At 48.0% G+C, this 23,637-nt stretch overlaps 1 protein-coding gene across 2 annotated transcripts in view; it reads left to right on the top strand.

The window, feature by feature from the left end:
* Positions 1–22,020, top strand: part of taf1b (TATA box binding protein (Tbp)-associated factor, RNA polymerase I, B) — a 116,191-nt gene extending 94,171 nt beyond the window's left edge. For both annotated transcript variants that reach the window (XM_038800276.1, XM_038800275.1), the window contains exons 13-15: positions 1,601–1,671; positions 3,743–3,962; positions 19,667–22,020. In XM_038800276.1, the coding sequence (XP_038656204.1) occupies positions 1,601–1,671; positions 3,743–3,962; positions 19,667–19,850 (475 nt within the window). In that variant the 3' untranslated portion in view covers positions 19,851–22,020. The remainder of the gene's footprint in view (positions 1–1,600; positions 1,672–3,742; positions 3,963–19,666) is intronic.
* The last annotated feature ends 1,617 nt before the right edge of the window (positions 22,021–23,637 follow it).

The raw sequence follows: 23,637 nt of genomic DNA, 5'->3' as shown, positions 1-23,637 counted from the left end.
TCATGTGGGCCCTATGTAGCACCTTGAACTGTTTGAGGCTAAGCCTCGCACAAGAAGAGGAGGAATTCACTCTTTCCAGGGCATCCGCCCGCGTCCCCTCCTCAATCTCCTCACCCAGCTCCTCTTCCCATTTACTCTTCAGCTCCTCCACCAAGGCCTCATCTACCTCCTGCATGACGTGGTACACATCCGAAATCCTCCCTCCTCCAACCCACACCCCCGAGAGCACCCTGTCCCATACCCCACGTGGGGGCAACAGAGGGAACCCCTCCACCTGCCGCCTGGCAAACGCCCTAACCTGCATGTACCTAAACATGTTCCCCGGGGGAGCCCAAACTTCCCCTCTAACTCACCCAGGCTCGCAAACTTCCCATGCACAAACAGGTCTCTCAACCTCCTAATACCTACCCTGTGCCAGACAAGAAACCCGCCATTGATGCTCCCTGGAACAAACCGGTGGTTCCCCCCTATCGGGGACTCCATCGAGCCCCCCACCTCCCCCTATGCCATCTCCATTGCCCCCAGATTTTGAGGGTAGCCGCCACCACCGGGCTCGTGGTATACCTCGTTGGAGGGAGCAGCAACGGCGCCGTTACCAGCACCTCCAGGCTCGTGTCCACACAGGACGCCATCTCCATCTTCTTCCATGCTGCCCCTTCCCCGTCCATTACCCACTTCCACACCATCGCTGCGTTGGCAGCCCAATAGTACCCACAGAGGTTGGGCAGCGCCAGCCCCCCCCCTATCCCTGCCCCGCTCCAAAAACACCCTTCTCACCCTCTGAGTCCCATGCGCCCATACAAATCCCGTAATACTCCTGTTGACCCTCCTAAAAAAGGCCTTCGGGATAAGGATGGGGAGGCACTGGAACAGGACCAAAAACCTCGGGAGCACCGTCATCTTGACTGACTGCACTCTGCCCGCCAGCGACAGCAGCAACATGTCCCATCTTTTAAACTCCTCCTCAATTTGCTCCACCAACCTAGTGAGGTTAAGTTTGTGTTGGGCCCCCCAGCTCCTAGCCACCTGGACTCCCAGGTACCTAAAGCTCCTCCCTGCCCTTTTCAGTGGGAGCCTACCAATCCCCTCCTCCTGATTCCCCGGGTGCATGACGAACAACTCACTCTTACCCAGGTTGAGCTTGTACCCTGAAAAGCCCCCAAATTCCCTAAGAATCTTCATCACCTCCGGCATTCCCCCCACTGGGTCCGCCACATATAGCAACAAGTCATTTGCGTAAAGTGACACTCGGTGCTCCTCCCCACCCCGCACCAGACCCCTCCACTAGAAATGCATTTATTATTGTTACTGGCAGATTATTGGTTTCTTAAGAGGTTATTCATGAAGACTCTCCTTCTCAAATTTGCCCCTCGCCTGAAGTGTGGTGATCCTCAGGTTAAAGCACCATCAGTCAGCTCTCCCCCTCAAAGGAGAAAGCAGCCATGGTAACCTGGGACTCTGGGAACTTTATTTTTAATTACCGAAGTAACAAGGTGACACATAATAATGGTGGATTTTGTAATAGGGAAAATATGGCTATGAAATTAAATTATAACAATTGTCTAAAAGCACTGCTTAAGATATACATTGGATTTCACAGGCACATGTGGAAATGTGAAAAGCCACTGTTCTTTTCTATAAAAGACAAGTCCGTAATCTACAAAAGGAAACGTAAGTTGATTTATTTTGTATATTTGTTTCTGATTAAATGTTTTTGAAACATGCATGTCTTTCTTGTATAACTTTAGGTGCGTGTGCAGGATCTTTGAGGATTCTGGGGCACGACTAGATTATAGCAATAGGACAATATCGACTTTAAGGATAGGGCGAAGATCTATTGTACAAAACTAACTGTCTGCCACAAATTAACATTTCCGCTCAGCCCACAACGGTGGCTGCTTGGGGAATTGGATAAATATATATTGTTCTAGTCGGGGGTAACTGAGTAAAGTTGGAGCTAAGTTATAGGCTGTTGTGCCATCACAGACGTGAAGCTCTGTTTTACTCCTCGTGTTCTCCTCTTCCATTGTGAAGGCACTAGCTCTTTACACTAACTTAGTAAAAGGATATCTATTTGATATATTGCCCTGGTAATGATGACTTCAGATGCTGCAATATTTGAGCACTGCCCCAATATTTGATTGTGGAAGGCTCTTTAGCTGAGCCTGTTGTTCATAGCTGACATCCACATGCATACATTTTATCAGGGTTGATTGGTTAATGGTAAAGAAAAAGGACACTGGCCTGACCCACCAAACCCTTCCCTAGCCTCGACGAGTAAAGCACACTTGAATTGATCCCACTGGAGATCAAGCCTTTTGTGGCTCATGGTTTGGTGCTATGTCAAACAGTATATTTACTCCCTAGCCATTTGGAGGGAACAGTTGACCTGGATGGGTTTGAAATTGATGCAAGAGGCTGAATCTGAACTCCCAAAAGCAGGTGAGTTGGGGTCAAGTCGGGGGTTAAAAATCCAGAGAATCTGGGACAGGAAACAAACCTTTCTCAGGCTTGCCCATTTTTTGATTTTAGCAAAAGGTGGCTGCCCAATTTACTCCCAGGAAGCGGGTTGGTAATTTTTTTATTTTATTTTAGAGTACCCAAATATTTTTTTTCCATTTAAGGGTCAATTTAGTGTGGCCAATCCACCCACCTGCGCATCTTTGGGTTGTGGGGGTGAAACCCACGCAGACACGGGGAGAATGTGCAAACTCCACACGGACAGTGACCCAGAGCCGGGATCGAACCTGGGTCCTCGGCACCGTAAGCAGCAGTGCTAACCACCGTGCCGCCCCTACGGGTTAGCAATTTAAACATAATAAGGCAGGGTATCTTATTTTTGAGTCATTCTATTTTTAACCACAGACAGGAAGACTTATGAAGACAGAAGTGAGAGGGGATGAATTCATGCATTGAGGGCCTTTGCAGCATTGCTTGTGAGCGGACAGAAACAGGAGTGCTTACTGGTTTACAGGGATGGGGTGGAGGTGTGGGCTTGGGTCGAGTGCTCATTCCCAGAGCGGTGCAGACTCGATGGGCCAAATGGCCTCCTTCTGCACTGTAAATTCTATGATTCTATGATCCAGCCCAACAAGCCATATACATTGCACATCCTCAACCTTGTATCCCCCCTCCCTCCCACCCCGTGATCAGTCTGCTTCTTCTCCATCTGCATTCAGTAACCCCCCCACCCCCTGCAATTCTGTCCACAACCCCCCACAAGTTCTCCCGTCTCTCACTGCACCAACTGTTCTCATAGGCTACAGGCATATCCAAAAGATCTCCAGCTTATCAATCAGGCTGTCAGCCGGCAGGAATCCTAGAGAAGACAAAAGAGCCCTGTTGTTAAAGTCTTGGGACATTAAGGAAACACATTTCTCCAGGCTACCAAACCTCCACCCCACTCCCCTCATGCAGAACCTGCCTGCTCCCCTGATGCAGGACTTGCCTGCTCCCCTCATGCAGAACTTGCCTGCTCACCTCATGCAGAACATGCCTGTTCCCCTCATGCAGAACTTGCCTGCTACCCTCATGCAGAACCTGCCTGCTTCCCTCATGCAGAACGTGCCTGCTGTCTGAAATCATGGTGCCTGAAATGAGGATTACTATCGCAGAACTTGTGAGCAAATAATCCATTGCAAAATTTTGAAATGTGTTGGTAGCCAGAAGTTACCACTTAACTAAGAGTGTTGTCTTCTGTTGGTTTAAAGTTAAGGTTATTTTATTTTTAAATTTATTGTAGGTATGATCCACAGTCTTAAGAAGCAATTTGTTAGACTCAACAGTTCCCATCAAACAATGGAAAAAGGAGGACCTTCCAGTTTCAGGTTCAATTGGAGTGAAGGCAACTCAGAGAGACCTTGCTTTCATGGAGACAGCTTAGAAGCATATGTGAAAAGTGAAAGGATCACAACAGTCAATGTGCACTACTGGGTCAATTGTCTAAAGATTTGCAGAGATAAGTATGTATTTGTTTTAATTCTAAGAACTTGCATTCAAAATTTTCTGATCTCCTGAATTTGTTGACCTTTGCAGTTGGAAGAAATTGCCATCAAATTTATGGCTTGAGAAATAATAAGCAATACCATATACAGCTATTTACCAGACCACATCCATGTTAGATATTAAAAGTAGCTGTCCCGACTTCCGGTGACAGCCATGGAGTAGAATGTCGCACATTTGGTAGCTCCAGCTTGTGATGGAACTTTTGGACATTTTCTCCTGTTTTTTTTCGGAATTTCACTTGATAAATCGGTGGAGTGAGGGGAAATCCCCCACCAGTGTATAGAGCAGTGGACTAGAAGTGGCAAGTGTAAGGCAACATAGTCAAGCAAGAAAGACACGTGCAGAGCCGGCAGCGCAGGAAAGCATGGCGGTGGCACAGTGTCGACAGTACAGCTGGTGAAGTTCTTTGAGGAGAGCTTTGCCAAGCTAAAGAACGATACGCTGGACCCAATTAAAGCATCAATCGATTGGGTGGAACAGGGTCTAGAAACCCACAGACGGACGATGCAGAAGGTGGAGGAAAAGGTGCCCGAGCAAGAGGACCATTTAACCCCTTTGGAGGTCGAGGTGGGGCTGATGAAGTACCACCAGAAAAGGTTGCAGGAGAATTTGGAGGACTTGGAGAACAGGTCCAGGAGACAGAACCTGAGGGCAGTGAGGGTTCAGATGCGAGGGCATATGTGGCAAGTATACTGGAAAAGTTGATGGGAGCTGGGGCGTTTACGCGGCCCTTGGAAGTGGACAGAGCACATAGATCTCTTGCAAGGAAGCCACAAGCGAATGAACCACCGAAGGCGATGGTGGTGCGAATGCACCGGTTCCTGGACACGGAACAAATTTTGTGCTGGGCCAAGCAAGTACAAGCTGCGAGTGGGAGAACTGTGAGTTGCGCATCTTCCAGGATCTGGGCACAGAACTGGCCAGAAGGCGAGCCAGATTTAACAGGGCAAAATCGGCCCTCTTCAAGAAGAGGGTGAAGTTCGGGATGTTGTATCCAGTGCGTCTTTGTGTCGGGTTTGAAGGCCAGGAACTTTATTTTGAAGCACCGGACGAAGTTATGAACTTTATCAAGGACAAACGGCTAGCAGATGATTAAAGTCACTGAACCCTGGGGCAGGGCATTGCGGTGGTGATTCGGTCAAAATCACTTCCATGTTGTTTTGAATATCTCTGTAACAAGCAGTTATTTTTGTTTGCCCCTTCCTTTTTTCTTTGGTTTTCATTGTGATAAGATGTTTGAGCAGCTGCTCAGAAATGTAAGTTAATTCTGTTCCATTGGAAGTTGGGTGGAGGGGTTTTTTCTATTGTTTACTTACTGGGGACTGTGATGCTTTGAATGTGTATGTCCAAGCTGGGGGAGGAGAGAGAACAATGGGGAGGTAGGATGCCTGGTGCCATGGGCGGGAGCTACCAGGCTGGCTAGGTTAGCTAGCTCACGGAAGCACAGTGGGGGATGAGCAGGTGTAAAGTTTGATATGGGGGGTTGGGTTTCTGGTGCTGTTACTAAGGGGGGGAGAGCTGCTCTGCCTAACAGGGGAGGAATTGTTGCTAGGGCACAAAAGGAAGGTTGAGGACCGCAGAGGCCCGAAGGCAGGCCTGAGAAGGCGAGAGACGCGAGCTGGTGGTTGGCCTAAGAAGGGTGATGGCTAATCGGTGGGGGGGGGGGGGGGGGGGGGGGGGGGGGGGGGGGTTAGGGTGCCAGCTGTAGCGAAGGAATTAAAGGGGTTTATGGCGCAGATGGGGGGAGTAGACCCATGGAGGTTCGGACGGCCAAGAGTGAAGGAGTTTTCTTTTTTTCTCCCATGTCCACAAAGTATATTCTCGGATCGATTTTTTAAAAATCCTGTGCAGGGCTCTGCTGCTGGGGGTGGTGGATACTGAGTATTTGTCAATCGCGGTGTCAGATCATGCCCCACATTGGGTGGATCTGCGGGTTAGTATGGGAATTCGGTCCTGGACCCAGTGGGGGTGAATGAGGTGTTGAAGGACTTTTATAGCAAGTTATGTGATTCGGAACCCCTGGCTGGGGTGGAGGGGATGAGGCAGTTCCTGGGTCAGCTGAGGTTCCCGAGGGTGGAGGAAGAACTGGTGGAAGGGCCGGAAGACCCAATTGAAATTGAGGAAATAATGGGTGGCGCATCTGGTTTCGCTTTATGCGGATGACTTGCTCCTGTACATTTCGGACCCGTTAGAGGGGATGGGGGAGATTATGCGGATCTTAGGGGAATTTGGCAGGTTCTCCGGGTATAAATTGAATATGGGGAAAAGCGAGATGTTCACAATCTAGGTGAGGAGGTGGGAGGTCATGCAGTCGGGCAAGGCCCCGGGGCCGGACGGCTACCCAGTGGAATGCTACAAGAAGTACTCTGATATATTGGGCCCACTGCTGGTGAGGACATTTAATGAGGCAAGGGAGAGGGGAGTCCTTCCCCCAACAATGTCGCAACCCTCAATCTCATTGATTCTGAAACGGGAGAAAGACCCTGAGCAATGCGGGTCACACAGACAAATCTCCCTATTGAATGTGGATGCCAAACTGCTGGCTAAGGTACTGGCCACAAGGATAGAGGATTGTGTCCCGGGGTGATAGGGGAAGACCAGACGGGGTTTGTAAAGGGCAGGCAACTCAAGGTCAATGTTAGAAGGCTCTTAAAAGTTATCATGATGCCCTCAGAGTGGAGGGAGATGGAGGTGGTTGCGATGGATGTGGAGAAGGCCTTTAATCGGGAGGAGTAGAATTATTTGTGGGAGGTGTTAGGAAGGTTCGAGTTTGGTCAGGGTTTCATTGATTGGATGTGGTTGCTGTATCAAGCACCAGTATTAAGTGTACATACGAATCGGCAGTTGTCGGGCTATTTGAAACTGCACCAAGCGACAAGGCCAGGGTGTCCCCTGTCCCTGCTGTTATTTGCTTTGGCCATGGGGCCATTGGCTATGGCGTTAAGAGCTTCCAGGAACTGGAAAGGTATGGTCCGGGGGTGGGAGGGTGGCGCATCTGGTTTTGCTTTATGCAGATGACTTGCTCCTATACATTTCGGAGCCGTTAGAGGGGATGGAGGAGATTATGCGGATCTTAGGGGAATTTGGCAGGTTCTCCGGGTATAAATTGAATATGGGGAAAAGCGAGATGTTCACAATCTAGGTGAGGAGGTGGGAGAGGAGATTGGGAAAGCTGCCGTTTAGAATGGTCGGAAGGAGCTTTCACTATCTGGGAATCCCGGTGGCATTGGAATGGGAGATATTGCACAAGTTTAACTTGTACCGGCTTGTAGAACAAATGAAGGAGGACTTTAGGAGATGGGACATGCTCCCTCTGTCACTAGCCGGGAGGGTGCAGACCATGAAAATTACGGTTCTCCCCAGATTTCCATTTGTCTTTCAGAGTCTCCCCATCTTTATCCCCAGGACCTTTTTTTAAATGGGTGAATAAGGTAACTTTGGGCTTTATGTGGGCAGGTGTGAACGAGTGAAAGAAGTGTTGTTGGAGCGTAGTCGAGGGGAGGGTGGGTTGGTGCTGCCAAACTTAAGCAACTATTACTGGGGGGCTAATATAGCCATAATTAGGAAGTGAGTAGTGGGGGGGTTCGGCGTGGGAGCGCGTAGAGGCGGCATCGGTTAGAACACATGTTTGGGGGCACTGGTAACAGCACCTCTCCCATTCTCCCCGGCCCGGTACTTCACAAGCCCGGTGGTAATGGCGGTTCTGAGAGTCTGGGGGCAGTGGAGGAAATATAGGAGAGCAGAGGGATCATCGGTCTGGGCCTTGATTTACAACAACCATCGCTTTGTGCCGAGAAGGCTGGATGGAGGGTTCCGGAGGTGGCAGAGAGCAGGAATTGAGAGGATGGGAGATCTATTTATAGACGGGAGCTTCCCTAGCTTGAAGGATTTGGGAGGAGAAATTTGAATTGCCAGCAGGGAATGGGTTTAGATATCTGCAGGTACGGGATTTTCTGAGAAGGCAGGTTCCAACCTTCCCGCTCCTGCCACCACGGGGGATACAGGGCAGGGTAGTTTCCAGAACATGGAGGGAGGGGGGAAGGTATCAGATATCTACAAAGATCCTATGGAGTCGGAGGAAACCCAGATAGAGGAACTAAAGGATAACATAGAACATACAGTGCAGAAGGAGGCCATTCGGCCGATCGAGTCTGCACCGACCCCCTTTTTCGACACTGAGGGCAACTTATCATGGCCAAACTACCGAACCTGCACGCCTTTGGACTGTGGGAGGAAACCGGAGCACCCGGAGGAAACCCACACAGACACTGGGAGAACTTGCAGACTCCGCACAGTGACCCACAGGTAAGTGGGAAGATGAGCTAGGGGGAGAGATAGGGGCGAGTCTGTGGGCAGATGCCTTAAGCAGGGTTAACACATCCTCATCATGTGCTAGGCTTAGCCTGATACAATTAAGGTAGTTCACCAGGCACACATGACGGTGGCTCAGATGAGCAAGTTCTTTGGGATAGAGGACAGGTGTGAGAGGTGCGCGGGAGGTCCAGCAAACCATGTCCATATGTTGTGGGCATGCCCGAAGCTTGGAGGGTTTTGGCAGTGTTTTGCTAAAGCTATGTCCATGATACTTAAAACATGGGTGGTGCCGAGTCCAGAGGTGGCGATCTTTGGAGTGTGGGAAGAGCCAGGAGTCCAGGGGGCGAGAGAGGCTGACGTTTTGGCGTTCGCCTCCCTTGTAGCCCGGAGACGGATACAGTTAATGTGGAGGGACTCGAAGCCCCCAAAATTAGAGACCTGGGTTAGTGACATGGCTGGGTATCTCAGTCTCGAGAAAATAAAGTTGGCCCTAAGAGGGTCAATGTTAGGGTTCGTCCGGAGGTGGCAGCCGTTCGTCGACTTTCTCGGAGAAAATTAAAATGTCAGCAGAGGCAGAAATCTAGAGGGGGGTTAGGCTATTGTTTCATGGATTGGGGTGCGAAGGACGTGATAGGGATGGAAATGTTTTATGTACCATGTTTATGTTGCTGTTATTGTTATTATCACAAAAACTACAAATACTCTAATAAAATGTTTTTAAAACAATAGCTGTCCCAATGTAAGAAAATTTGATTTGCCCATTGATTAAAAATATTCAGTTGAGTCTTTATATGTAAGCTAAAACATAATTCAAAATACGAAAAGATGGAACACTTTATTTAGTAATGGACATTAACATTCTGTAAAATTTATAATGCAAAAATTATTGAAATTATTATTTAGTCTATTCACAAAAGCAGATTATCTGACCATTCTGAATTGTTGTTTGTGGGAGCTTGCTGTGTGAAAATTTCCTATCATTTCAAAAGCATCTAATTGGCTGTAAAGTGCTCTGTGACGTCTTGTGATCATGAAAGGCACTATATAAATGCAAATCTATTTTACTTCTACTTTGCGCTTGGCAAAACAGTCTGCGGTGCATGTTAGTAGCAGTGACCTATATTTTTGCATTTCATTGTACTTGCCCATGCTTGAATGTAATGTCAGTTATTGAACTACTCAACTGTGCCTGGATTGGATGGCAAATGAAACGTAAACATAGTGTTGTATTACATGGGTTTGTGTTGTACAGGTACATTCTTCTGAATGAGCTGGAAATTTCAAGCCAATTGTGCGGTTTAGAATTAGTGTCCCAAATCCTCATGGCAAGGTAAACTAAAGAAATTTGGGAAAAAAGACAGAAAATGTGATTATATAGCACCTGTCACAACCAGCACATCCCAAAGCAATTTACAGCCAATTAAATGCTTTTGGAATGTAGTCACTGTTATGCAGGTAACTAATTTGTTCACCGTGAGGTCCCAGAAATAACAATGAGGTAATGACCTGTTTTAGTGATATTATTGAGGGAAAAAGATTGGCCAAGACACCATGAATAACTTTGGTTAAGATCGAGTCCGAGATCAGGTACAATGCCTTTTTCAGCTTAGATCGTCCCTTTTGTAGGCACGTGAATTGGATTCAGTTTGAATTGTTTTTTTGGGTCAAGCAAGGGCAAGCGAGGAGATGGATTAAGGGCTTGCACTGTCCTCTGTGTATTGGCTTTGTAACTCTGAGAAGTGGCTAATCCACCTTCCCTGCACACCCTTGAGTTGTGGAGACAAAACCCACGCAAACACAGGGAGAATGTGCAAACTCCACACGGACAGTGACCCAGAACCGGGATCGAACCTGGGATCTCGGCGTCCATGAGGCAGCAATGCTAACCACTGTGCCACCGTGCTGCCCTCAGGATTTCTTTCATTTTAAAAAATAAATTTAGAGTACCCAATTATTTTTTCCCAATTAAGGGGCAATTTAGCATGGCCAATCCACGTATTCGGCACACCTTTGGGTTGTGAGGGTGAAACCCACGCAAACAGAGGGAGAATGTGCAAACTCCACACAGACAGTGACCCAGGGCCGGGATTCGAACCCGAGTCCTCAGCGCCGTAGGCAGCAATGCTAACCACTGTGCCACCGTGCTGGCCCAGGATTCCTTTTTTTTAAAATTTAGATTACCCAATTATTTTTTCCAATTAAGGGGCAATTTAGCGTGGCCAATCCACCTACTCTGCACATTTTTGGGTTGTGGGGGCGAAACCCACGCAGACACGGGGAGAATGTGCAAACTCCACACAGACAGTGACCCAGAGCCGGGATCGAACCTGGGACCTCAGCGCCGTGTGAGGCGGTTGTGCTAACCACTTGGCCACCGTGCTGTCCCAGGATTCCTTTCTAACTGAATATGTAAAAAGCCCAACAAGGGACAATTCACCATTACTAAATCAAATATTAAATGAACCAGAGCAGATAAGAGAAATAAAAGTAACAACATTAAAAGTAAATAACATTGGATAATAATGACTAATACAACCTGGTTTAAGGTGAAGAGAGGGCATAAGTATGACAAAAAACAGATTAATAGATTGGAGAAAAACGGATTCTGACTCGTTGAGAATAGAACTCAAAAAGTAAAATGGACAATATTGGCAACAATGTAAAATAATAATAGTAGGAAACGTTTAAAACTATCTACAGAGGGCAGCACGGTGGCCTAGTGGTTAGCACAACCGCCTCACGGCGCTGAGGTCCCAGGTTCGATCCCGACTCTGGGTCACTGTCCGTGTGGAGTTTGCACATTCTCCCCGTGTCTGCGTGGGTTTCGCCCCCACAACCCAAAAATGTGCAGAGTAGGTGGATTGGCCACGCTAAACTGCCCCTTAATTAGAAAAAATGATTGGGTAATCTAAATTTATTAAAAAAAACTATCTACAGCATTATAAGGAAAGGGCAAACTAAACAGGTGAAGCTTCATGGATGAATAAAGACAGAACAATTGAGAGTTAGGAAAAAGATGTAGTTTAAGATAGCAGAGGAGGGCATGATAAGAGGAACATAAGAGATTAGAAGCGATTTTTAGATTAGGAAAGTAAAGAGGAACTATTAAATTATTAAGGAACATGAAATAGTAAAATATTTTATTGGCATATCAATTAAAAAAAGGAAAACTGTGATGGGAGTGGGACCATTAAGGGATAACAGGGTAATACCACAGTTAATGATAGAGAGGTGGCAGAAATATAAAATCAATATTTCATTTTGGTATTTACCAGGGGTATAGAACAGGTAGACCTGGCATTTGAATGGGAAGTGCATTTCTTTTGCTTTAAGATAATGTATGGAAGAAGCTAAACAAACTCAGAGGATATAGCCCTGGTCCGGATAGATTGTATCCACTGATTTAAAAAGAATCTAGGGAAGAGATAACAGAAGCACAACTACATATATTTATTAAATCTTTAGAAATAGGTTTAGTGCCAGGGGAATGGCTAAAATAATTATTGTATTTTTAAGGGAGACAGAACATGTCCAGGAAACTATAAACCAAGCAACTTAACAAGAGTGGTAGGAAAAATACTGAAATTCCCACTAAAAGAGAGAATTGAAGAGCATCCAGAAACTAGAAATATGTTGATGAATAATTAGCTTGTAAAAGAAACATCTTGCTTGACCAACCTTATTAATTGCTTTGAGGAGATAAAGTAAACAATGGTAATGCAGTAGATGTAGATTATCTGGATTTTCAAAGGCCTTTCAATAAGGCGCCCCACAATAGACTGATAAATAAGTTTGGAATGAGGGGACAAGTGGCAAGATGGTGTTGCTCGTTCTGGGTGAGTGTGCTTAACACTCAATTTGGCTCTGTTTTGTTACTTAGCTCTGGAGTCGCCAGTTATTGTTAAGATACCGCCACAAGTTTCAAGGTGAAGTTCAAAGCAATAAAATCATACACCAATTAGTAAGTTCAAACAACTGAGTTTATTATAATACAATAATAAAACTACCCATGCACACGCTAAGAGGATTAAACTATTCCTACCGCTAAATAAACAAATACTTATCTCGAAGGAACTGCCGGATCAGGGGGCAAGGCCTCTTGCTCTGCTCTGGGGCGGGATTCTCCGACCTCACGCAGGGTCGGAGAATTGGCGGGAAGCGGCGTTATTTCCGCTCCCGCAGGTTTTCGAATTCTCCCGCCCGTAAAAAACCGGCGTTGTGCAAATCCCGCCGGCAGCCTGTGAAAACAGCTGGCGCCGGCGGGATTTCATTTTATTTGCACTGACCTTAAATCTCCGGCCCGGATGGGCCGAAGTCCCCGCCGACGTGGCCACGGGTCACGTCGGCGAAAATCACAGTTGATTTAAAACGGCGTCAACCATTGATGATGGTTGACGCCGTTCAGTGTCGGGGGTGGGTTGCGGCATGGGGGGGGGGGGGGGGGGGGGGGATCGGGGGGGGGGGGGGGGGGGGGGGGGTGCGGCCATCGGGGGAGTGGGTTGCGGCCATCGGGGGGTTGCGTTGCGGCCATCGGGGGGTTGCGTTGCGGCCATCGGGGGGTTGCGTTGCGGCCATCGGGGGGTTGCGTTGCGGCCATCGGGGGTTGCGTTGCGGCCATCGGGGGGTGGGTTGCGGCCATCGGGGGGTTGCGTTGCGGCCATCGGGGGGTTGCGTTGCGGCCATCGGGGGGTTGCGTTGCGGCCATCGGGGGGGTTGCGTTGCGGCCATCGGGGGGTTGCGTTGCGGCCATCGGGGGGTTGCGTTGCGGCCATCGGGGGGTTGCGTTGCGGCCATCGGGGGGTTGCGTTGCGGCCATCGGGGGGTTGCGTTGCGGCCATCGGGGGGTGGGTTGCGGCCATCGGGGGGTTGCGGCCATCGGGGGGGTGGGTTGCGGCCATCGGGGGGGGTGGGTTGCGGCCATCGGGGGGGGGTTGCGGCCATCGGGGGGGTTTGGGGGCAGCGGCGGGCAGAGAGGGGGGGGGCGACGGATGCCCGGGGCCAACGCACCGTCGCCCCCCCCCCTCTGTACGCCGCTGCCCCCTACCCTAACCACCCCCCCCTCACCACCCCTACCTCCCTCCAACGCCCCTACCCCCCTCCCCACCACCCCTACCCCCCTCCAACGCCGCCCCCCATCTCTCGCAACGCCGCAACCCACCCCCCCTCAACGCCGGGTCCCCCCCCCTCAACGCCGGGTCCCCCCCCCCCTCAACGCCGGGTCCCCCCCCCCCTCAATGCCGGGTCCCCCCCCCTCAACGCCGCAACCCCCCACCCTCAACGCCGCAACCCCCCACCCCGTCCCCCTCCCTCTGAAGGCCGGTACCCACACCCCCCCCTCTCTCCTCCTCCCCCCCTTCCTTCCTCCTCCCCCCCTTCCTTCCTCCTCCCCCCTCCTCCCCCCCTTCCTTCCTCCTCCCCCCCTTCCTTCCTCCGTTAGTGGGGGGGGGGTGCGGCGTTAGTGGGGGGTGGGTGCGGCGTTGGAGTGGGGTAGGGGTGGTGAAGGAGGTAGGGGTGGTGAGGGGAGGGAGTTGGGGTAGGGGCAGCGGCGTGCAGAGGAGGGGGGCGACGGATGCCCGGGGCCAACGCACCGTCGCCCCCCCTCTGCACGCAGCTGCCCCTACCCCAACCCCCTCCCTTCACCACCCCTACCCCCTTCACCACTCCTACCCCCCTCCAACGCCGCACCCCCACACCCCCACTAACGCCGCATCCCCCCCCCCACTAACAGAGGAAGGAAGGGGGGGACGAGGAGAGAGGGAGGGGGGGGGAGGAGAGAGGGAGGGGGGGAGAGGGGGAGAGGGGGGATGGGGAGGGGGGGAGGGGGGGGGAGGGGGAGGGGGAGGGGGGGGAGGGGGGAGGGGGGTAGGTGTGGTGGGGAGGGAGGGAGGTAGGGGTGGTGGGGAGGGAGGTAGGGGTGGTGAGGGGGGGGTTGAGGTAGGGGTGGTGAGGGGGGGGTTGAGGTAGGGGTGGTGAGGGGGGGGTTGAGGTAGGGGTGGTGAGGGGGGGGTTGAGGTAGGGGTGGTGAGGGGGGGGTTGGGGTAGGGGGCAGCGGCGTACAGAGGGGGGGCGACGGTGCGTTGGCCCCGGGCATCCGTCGCCCCCCCTCTCTGCCCGCCGCTGCCCCCCAAAACCCCCCCCCCCCCCAAATTCCGGAACACACCCCCCCCCAAATGCCGGAACACACCCACCCCCCAAATGCCGGAACACACCCCCCCCCCCCCAATGCCGGAACACACCCCCCCCCCCCAATGCCGGAACACACCCCCCCCCCCGAATGCCGGAACACACACCCCCCCCCCCCCTCCGTGGCCGAATGCCGGAACCCACCCCCCCCCCCAAATGCCGGAACACCCCCCCCCCAACAAATGCCGGAACACCCCCCCCCCCCAACAAATGCCGGAACACACCCCCCCCCCAAACCCCCCCACCCCCAACAAATGCCGGAACACCCCCCCCCCAACAAATGCCGGAACACACCCCCCCCACCCCACAACAAATGCCGGAACCACTCCCCCCCCCAACAAATGCCGGAACACACACCCCCCCAACAAATGCCGGAACACACACCCCCCCCAAATGCCGGGAACACACCCCCCCCCCCAAATGCCGGGAACACCCCCCCCCCCAAATGCCGGAACACCCCCCCCCCCAACAAATGCCGCAACACACCCCCCCAACCCAACAAATGCCGGAACACACCCCCCCCCCCCCCAAATGCCGGAACACACACCCCCCCCACCCCCCACCCACCCAACAAATGCCGGAACACACACACACCCACCCCCCCCCCCCAAACAAATGCCGGAACACACACACACCACACCCCCCCCCCCAAAACCCCAACAAATGCCGGAACACACACACACACACACACACACCACCCCCCCCCCAACAAATGCCGGAACACACACCCCCCAACAAATGCCGGAACACACCCCCCCCCAATCCTCCAAAAAACGCCGGGTCTCACCACTTCCGCAGCTGGTGAAACTGACGCGTATCGCGTCAGTCAGCTGCTAGCCCCTCCGGGAACGGAGAATAGCGGCCTTAAAGAAGGCCCCGACGCCGGAGTCATTAACACCGATTTTTCTCGCCGGAAAACCGCGTTACGACGGGCAACGGAGAATCCCGCCCCAGGTCTGCAGACTTCAGGTTGGTACAGGTTAAAAAGGGGTCAGGAGTGTCTATCTCTGGTAGCGATCGTTGTGAGACACTTACTTGCTGGCGGCTGCTGTCCCCAAATCTCTCCTCTCTCTTCGTTCAAGGTCTTCTTGGCAAAGCTGGTCGAAATGTTGGTCCAGAGAGGAGGGCTGGTTCAGAAGAGAGGAGGTCTGGACAAGAAGAGCGAACTAAGTGTGGGACCTGTCTTTTATAGGTTCCACGGATCTGCGCCCCTTTGGGCGGGCTCCCTTACCTGCTCGGAATCGATTGGGTCTCTTCCCAATCGATATGTTTGAATCCCCCCAATACTGAGGCTGTTACTTGGCTACTGGGCGGGCTTTCAGGCTCTTTGTTTTTGGACCCCGCTGGTGCCGGGGTGTCTGGTATCCTTTACAATGTTGCAGTTACTTCCCCATTTGTGTCCATTGTCTCTGGGATCGTTCCATTACTATGCTAACTGCCTCGGAGATTGCCTCATTAGTATGCAGAATGTTCGTTTCGGTGCTGTCTGCTCTCTTAGCAGACAGAATCCACATTTGCTTGGTGCAGCCTGCTGGTGCTGCAAACATTGTTCATTTTAACCTGCAAGCTTTGCGTTCCTCCATTTTGTATTTAGGGAATGGCCAACTTCGGTGGCTACAATGGATTGCTTCTATCTTGATGCCAGCTAGCAGAGAATGGGAGTAAGGGGTACTTATTCAGAATGGCAGAAGGTGGGAAGTACTGTTCCCCAGTGATCAGTGTTGGCCACAGCTGTTGTATGATTTACATTAATGATTTGGAATTAGGAATGGAATACACAATTTTAAAATTTGCACATGAAAACAAATTATGGGGGGCGGACGGGGGATAGTCAATACTGAGAAAAACTAACAACAAATTGTAAGAGGACATTAATAAACTTGCAGAATGGGCAAATAATTGGCAAATGAAGTTCAACACTGATAAATGTGAGATAGTACATTCTGGTAGGAAGAATAGGGAGGTCACTTATTTGTCAGGGTAAGTTCCATAATGTAAATTCAATTGTTGCATTGTTTTTAACTAATGCAATTGCTCATACGAAAATATACCTGTATATTTAACCCTTGATATGTCTGATTGTATTGTAATCAATCTCCTGGAGGAATCTAGCAGTTTCTAGATCTAGTTCAAAATATAGTCCTGGAAATGTTGGAGAGCTCAAAGATGTATATTTTTATATACAATTTTAAGGAATCAAATACTTGTAACATTATTTTCAGATCCTACCTGAATGAACTAAGTATTTTAGTGGCTTCAATTGAAGTACATTCCTTTTTTAGCCCTAATATTGATGGCAGCTTCTTGCTCTTTTATTTTTAAACACTCAGTTTATGTATGCTTACCTTTTCAAACCAGAGCCGAGTGTTTTCTTTCCCTCCTTTTTCAGTTTCACTTTTACTTTCATTTATATTCCATTGAAATGCATTCTAATAATTGTGTAAATATTTGTGTATTCTGGTTTTGGCTCCAAAGAATATTTTGAACAGTATATTTGCTTTAGGCGTACAGAAATGTTTTTTAAAAATATACATTTAGAGTATCCAATTCATTTTTTCCAATTAAGGGGCAATTTAGCGCGGCCAATCCACCTACCCTGCACATCTTTGGGTTGTGGGGGTGAGACCAATGTAGACACGGGGAGAATGTGCAAAGTCCACATGGACTGTGGCCTGGGAGTGGGATCGAACCCAGGTCCTCGGTGCCGTGAGCAGTGCTAACCACTGCATCACCGTGCCTCCCTGACGTACAGAAATTGTAATGTTCTTGACTATTTTGGAACTGAAGGCTCTTGATATGATTTATTTGAAAAATGTTCCTTTTAAGTTAATTCTAGCTCTCAAAGGCTGACAATTGCAAGAAGATGAGGGAGGATATATATATTAAAGCTGGGGATTGTAGCTATTTCACTCTCAACTGACACTAGAATTTAGGAGACACTAAACGATAGTTTCCAGGGGACTCAGACATGTGTAGCAGTTTCGGGAGCTGTGGTAATGATCAGTCAAACAGCTCTACTGGCCAACTGGAGAGGGATTGGATCAGAAGTTGCATAAAAGAACATAAAAGGTCTGGACCAGTTGTAAATGGGATCTGGTAGAGGAGATGAGAGTTTGATAAATGACCTTGTTTAACAGAAAGCTGGTTAAAGAAAGTTAAGAGATGGGTAGAAAGATTAAATGTTTATCACAAGCTTTTGTGTATTCAGTACAATGAGGAAGTTTTGATGAAGGGAGTTGTACATCTGATTTACAGGGTAACTGGTATGGGTAGGGCTAGGAAGTTACAAAGGCGCATAGACTGATGAGGTATAATAAAAACAGAAAATTCTGGCACTACCCAGCATGACTGGCAGAACATGTCAAGAGAGAAACAGATCTGAGGTATTGGCTCACAAATGCTGACCATTCTCAGCTTTTTCTATTTTTTGGGCAGGATTTCCATCCTCTACAGTATTTTGCTTTTGTGATAGACTGATGAGGTAACTTGACTTGTTATCCCTTAAGTTTAGAAGGTATGGAGATGATCTGATTGGAGTGCCTAAAATTCTGAAGGAATTTGATTGAGTGAATTGATCCAGAGAAACTATTTCCTCTGGTGGAAAAACAAGGGGACATAATCTTAACATTCGAGCTAGGCCATTTTTAGTGAAATCAGGAATCACATTTTCACATAAAAGGTTAATGGAAAACTGGGCAGCATGGTAGCGCAGTGGTTAGCATTGCTACCTCACGGCACCGAGGTCACAGGTTCGATCCCAGCTTTGGGTCACTGTCCGTGTGGAGTTTGCACATTCTCCCCATGTTTGCGTGGGTTTCGCCCCCACAACCCAAAGATGTGCTGGGTAGGTGGATTGGACACACTAAATTGCCCCTTAATTGGAAGAAATGAATATGGTACTCTAAATTTATTTTTAAAAAGTTAATGGAAGGCTAGAACACCTTACCTCAGAAGTCTGTAGACTATAGGCCAATTGAACTTTCAGAACTTTCAGTCTTAGGTTGATAAATGTATTGTATTAGAGTCTCAAGGGATGTGGAACAAAGGTGAATAAAATTAGGTGCAGATCAACCGTGCTCAAGTTGAGCAGTGAAACAGACTTGATGGGCTTAATGGCTTGCTCATTTTTCTAGGTATCTGAAATTAATTTGAATTGAGATTAGATTTGTTACACTCTAGGTTTACTCACTAACTAGTGCAAAGCAACTTGGTGATTTGTACCTGTCACTACCTTGGGTCAGGGGCCTCACGGTAGCATGGTGGTTAGCATCAATGCTTCACAGCTCCAGGGTCCCAGGTTCGATTCCCGGCTGGGTCACTGTCTGTGTGGAGTCTGCACATCCTCCCTGTGTGTGCGTGGGTTTCCTCCGGGTGCTCCGGTTTCCTCCCACAGTCCAAAGATGTGCGGGTTAGGTGGATTGGCCATGCTAAATTGCCCGTAGTGTAAGGTTAATGGGGGGATTGTTGGGTTACGGGTATACGAGTTACGTGGGTTTAAAGTAGGGTGATCGTTGTTCGGCACAACATCGAGGGCCGAAGGGCCTGTTCTGTGCTGTACTGTTCTATGTTCTATGTTCTATTGTTTGATTCGATATGGGCAATAAAAATAAACCCCTGATCATAAGAATCCACTTACGGGAGAACAAGTGTTGGAGTAGATCTGAATTTATAACGCACGTTATCATTTTCTTTAGGAGTGGTCGTTTAATTCTTAGAAATGATAGCATGTGTGGTCAAATACTGGGACTTGAGTCTTCCCAATTTAGTTGGCTAAAATAGGAGGTTAGTGGACAAATACTCCCCTCTTTACTAAATGAGTTTGGAAATGCCTTATTTTACCACTGGTATCTAGTTATGAATTCAGATCAGATAAACAGAATAAAAGTCTTCCTGCCTTGTTGATATGAAGGATCCCAACATAAATAGCTTTGCCTGTTTTAAATCAGCTCCTGGTGCATTTTAGTGGCAGTCTTAAGTCAAGGACCTTAAGGATGCTATGGTATAGTACAGGTGCTTATTGGGGAATGACAGGGAAGTGGGATGAACATCATTCTGGTATTGAAGTTAAGGCCTGTCCTTTACATTTTATAAATTTTGTTCCATATTTAAAAAGCTGTTTTTATTTGAAACTAATCAAAAAACTATATATTTTTCCCCTTGTTAGGTACTGTGGACACTTAACTAAGCCTGAAGAAAAACATTTTCCTGGAAGTTACCTGTTTGTTCTAAATTTGTTCTCCTTCCTGCTTGGGATAGAGTTCTCCATACTACATCAGGAAGTTTGTCAATTGGAACACATACTGTTTGATATACCAGAAACACTGAAGCGTAAAAGAAAGTGCAAGTAAATAACTGGGTTCTCTTGAAGAGCAAAGACTACTTGGCACACAACTTGAATCTGAAATTTATAATCTTTGAATGCTGACCCGTTTTACTGAAGGGTGCTAGGTTTGCATCAAAATGAGTTTTTTTTATTTAAAAATTGTGTATTTAAGAAGTCTGTTGTTCCAGTTCTTCAAATAATAAACCAATACTCTGGGAGGAAGAGAATATAAGCAATCATAACTTCAAGTGAAATTTATTTTACTTGTTTTTAATTTGACCCTTTTTGATGAGGACATGTTTTCAAATCCATTTTGCAAAATCATTGCACAATCTTGGTCATGTTTTCACATCCAGTTTGCAAAGACATTGCACAATCTTAATAGCCATGATGAATATGCTTTCATTGAACCGTCTGATGACAACACAATAGGATAAAAATTCTACTATAGGTTCATCATTTTTGTGCTAAAGTGGCATATTGTTATTTTGACACAGTTTTACTGCTTTATAAGTATTAGATTCTTCAAAAATAAGCTATTTCTCCTAAATATACTAATGACAATTATAATTCAATCGTTATGATTGTTGTAACACTTCATCCAAATAATATTTACCTTGATGGCTTTGGCCTTAGCTGTTATTAATGTGAGATCAAATTGCTGCCTTAATGCGAGTCTTCAACACTAAGCCTACCAGCTTTACTAGGCTGATCAACAGTGTTAAAAATTTCAAAGTTTATTTCAAACTATTATCATTGAAAGGAAGATGATGGGGAGTGTGGGGGTAGAGTGGGGAGTTTTGTTTTGACTGACCGGTCAATGACAATCTATTTTGCTTTTGAAGATATGCTCTTATCTGCTCTTAACTAAAATAGTGAGCTTTGGTTTAATCTGAAGTCTAGAGTTTTTTTGTACTTTTAGATCTGAGATTGCAAATATTATACACTTGTTCAAAAAGGGTGTAAAAGATTATCCAGGCAATCAGTTTAACCTCGGTTGGGGAAGCTTCTAGAAATGATAATTCAGGATAAAATTCAGAGTCACTTGGGCGAATGTGGGTTAATTTAAGTAAGCCAGCCAGGATAAGGTATGGGCAAATTGTGTTTCACTAACTTGCTGAAGTAGGCTGATGATCGTAATGCTGTTGATGTGATGCACATGGACTTAAGGCGTTTGATAAAGTGCCGCCCAACAGACTTCAGCAAAGTTTTTATTTTACAAGTTTAGAGTACCCTATTATTATTTTCCAATTAAGGGGCAATTTAGCGTAGCCAATCCACCTACCCTGCACATCTTTGGGTTGTGAGGGTGAAACCCACACAGACACGGGGAGAATGTGCAAACTCCACACGGACAGTGACCCAGGCCCGAGATTCAAACCCGGGTCCTCAGCGCCGTAGGTAGCAATGCTAACCATTGTGCCACCGTGCTGCCCTTAACTTGAGCAAAGTTAAAGCTCATAGAATGAAAGGGGCAGTGGCAACATGGATCGGAAATTGGCTGAGGGATAGGAAACAGAGCATAATGTATGCTTTTCAGACTGGAGGAATGTTTGGAGTGGATTTCTCTAAGTGTTGGTGTTCCAAGCCTTGCGTTTCCTGAGATAAATGACCTAGACCTTGGTATCCAGGGCACAATTTCAAAATTTGTGGATGATACAAAACTTGGAAACATTGTGAACAGTGCGGAAGATAACTTAGAATTGCAAAAGGACACTGGCAGATTGGTAGAATGGGTGAAAAGGTGGCAAATGAAATTTAATGCAGAAAAGTGTGAAGTGATTCACTTTGATAGGAAGAACATGGAGGGACAATACAAAATAAAGGTACAATCCTAAAGGAAGTGCAGTGACACAGGGTATTAATTCCAATAATTGTATATTGGGGAAGAATAAATTTGAAGCTAACCTTGTACAGTAAAATATGTTTATTTCCAAGACAAAAATTGGAAGAAGTCACACAATCTCCCAGTTCTTCCCCCACACCGAGTGAACTGTTTATGTACTCTTTCACTCATTCCCAAAACCCTCTCCACTTAGGAATAGCTGTGTTTAATTACCAACTTAAATCATTTATTTTATTGCACTGTGATTTCAACATCATCAGATTTCCTTTTTAAAAAACGAGCATTTCCTTTTCGGGAAAAAAGATGTAAAACCGCAGATAGAAAATAAATCACTAATTTTTAAAATAAACCCACATCCTTGGTCATCCTTCTTCTAACATTTTCACTACAAGCATTCCTTTTGTTGAAGCAGGGGAATAACTGATGGTTTGTATCAACCCACTGAAGCTTAGAGATTTCTTTTTACTCTACTATTTGTTTTCGACTTACAATATCAATTTGTAATCTTTTAACGCTCACACTACCCCAAAGGGATCGATCGATTATCCATATAATTGTCTATTGGGACATTTCCTTCATTTCTTCATGTAATATTTCCCCTAATATTGTAGATAAAAAGAATGCCTTGTCAAACCCCTTTACTCGTTCAAGGGTCTCTGCAGTCAGGGTGCTTTTTACTATTCACCTTATTTTCTGGATTTCCTGAGCCAAGGGACTACACTTCCCATTTTCACCCATAAGAAATATTATAAAATCTGCTGCACTTAAAGCTCATCAACAAGGTTTACGTGAGAGGTGTCACTAAACACAATCAATTCTATATTCTTAGGGTCACCTAAAGATGGGAGAAGTACACATTTCTCCATCTTTAACTTTTTTAATGTTTCAGGGCAGCACGGTGGCGCAGTGGTTACCACTTCTGCCTCACGACACTGAGGACCTGGGTCACTGTCTGTGTGGAGTTTGCACATTCTCCCCATCAGGACCGGCTCAAGGCACCGGCAACTCGGGCAGTCGCCCGGGGCGCCATGTGCTAGGGGGCGCCAGAGACTCGGGTCCCGCGCATGCGCAGTTGGGCCGGTGCCAACCAGCGCATGCGCGGTGGCCGCCCTCCCCCAGGGCGACCCCCCCCGGTCCGCCCCCCCCCCCCCCCCCCCTCGGTCCCCCTCGGCCCCGCCCCCCCTCGGCCCCGCCCCCCCTTGGCCCCCCCCCCCCCCCCCCCCCCCCCCCCCAAGGGCGGCGAAGTTCAGCTTGCCAGGGGCGCCAGCAACCCTAGGGCCGGCGCTGCTCCCCATGTCTGTGTGGGTTTCACCCTCAACCTAAAGATGTGCAGGCTAGGTGGATTGGCCATGCTAAAATTGACCCTTAATTGGAAGAAGGAATTGGGTACTCTAAATTTATTTTTAAAAACATTAAATGTTTTGTTCATCTGGACCTTGGGATGTTTCATTATAGAACTCCGTTCAAGAACATCAAAATTTGCATCCAGCCTAGTCTGTGAGCCCAAATAGCTTAATAACCCAACCAGACTTTGCAACTATAGCTTTTTTGCGAAGACCCAGCCCAACTGACAGCAATACTTTCAAAGTACGGTGACTGATGCAAAGTATCCTTAAAACCGTATAGCTCTATTTCTAATCCAATATTTTTGAACGCCCTATTAGCCTGACTTCCAACCTTAAAGTCTGTCCTAATCTTGTCAATAACTCCGCTTGGAACCTCAATGGTATCACCTCACAGGAAGTCATCAATATGCACCAAGATGCCTGCCAATTTCTTGCTATGATACCATGCTGGGGGTGAGGGTGGAGCCATGCCTGATAGTGGCTGTCTTCGGGGTTTCAGACCAGCCAGATCTATTCCTGGGGAGGAGGGCGGACGCCCTTGCCTTTGCCTCCCTGATTGCCCGCCGTAGAATCCTGTTTGGCTGGCGGTCAGCAGCACCACCCAGAGCTGCAGACTGGCT

Source organism: Scyliorhinus canicula, chromosome 6 (genome assembly GCF_902713615.1).
Source record: "Scyliorhinus canicula chromosome 6, sScyCan1.1, whole genome shotgun sequence".
Lineage (NCBI taxonomy): Eukaryota > Metazoa > Chordata > Chondrichthyes > Carcharhiniformes > Scyliorhinidae > Scyliorhinus > Scyliorhinus canicula.
This window is presented reverse-complemented; position numbering and strand designations above follow the sequence as displayed.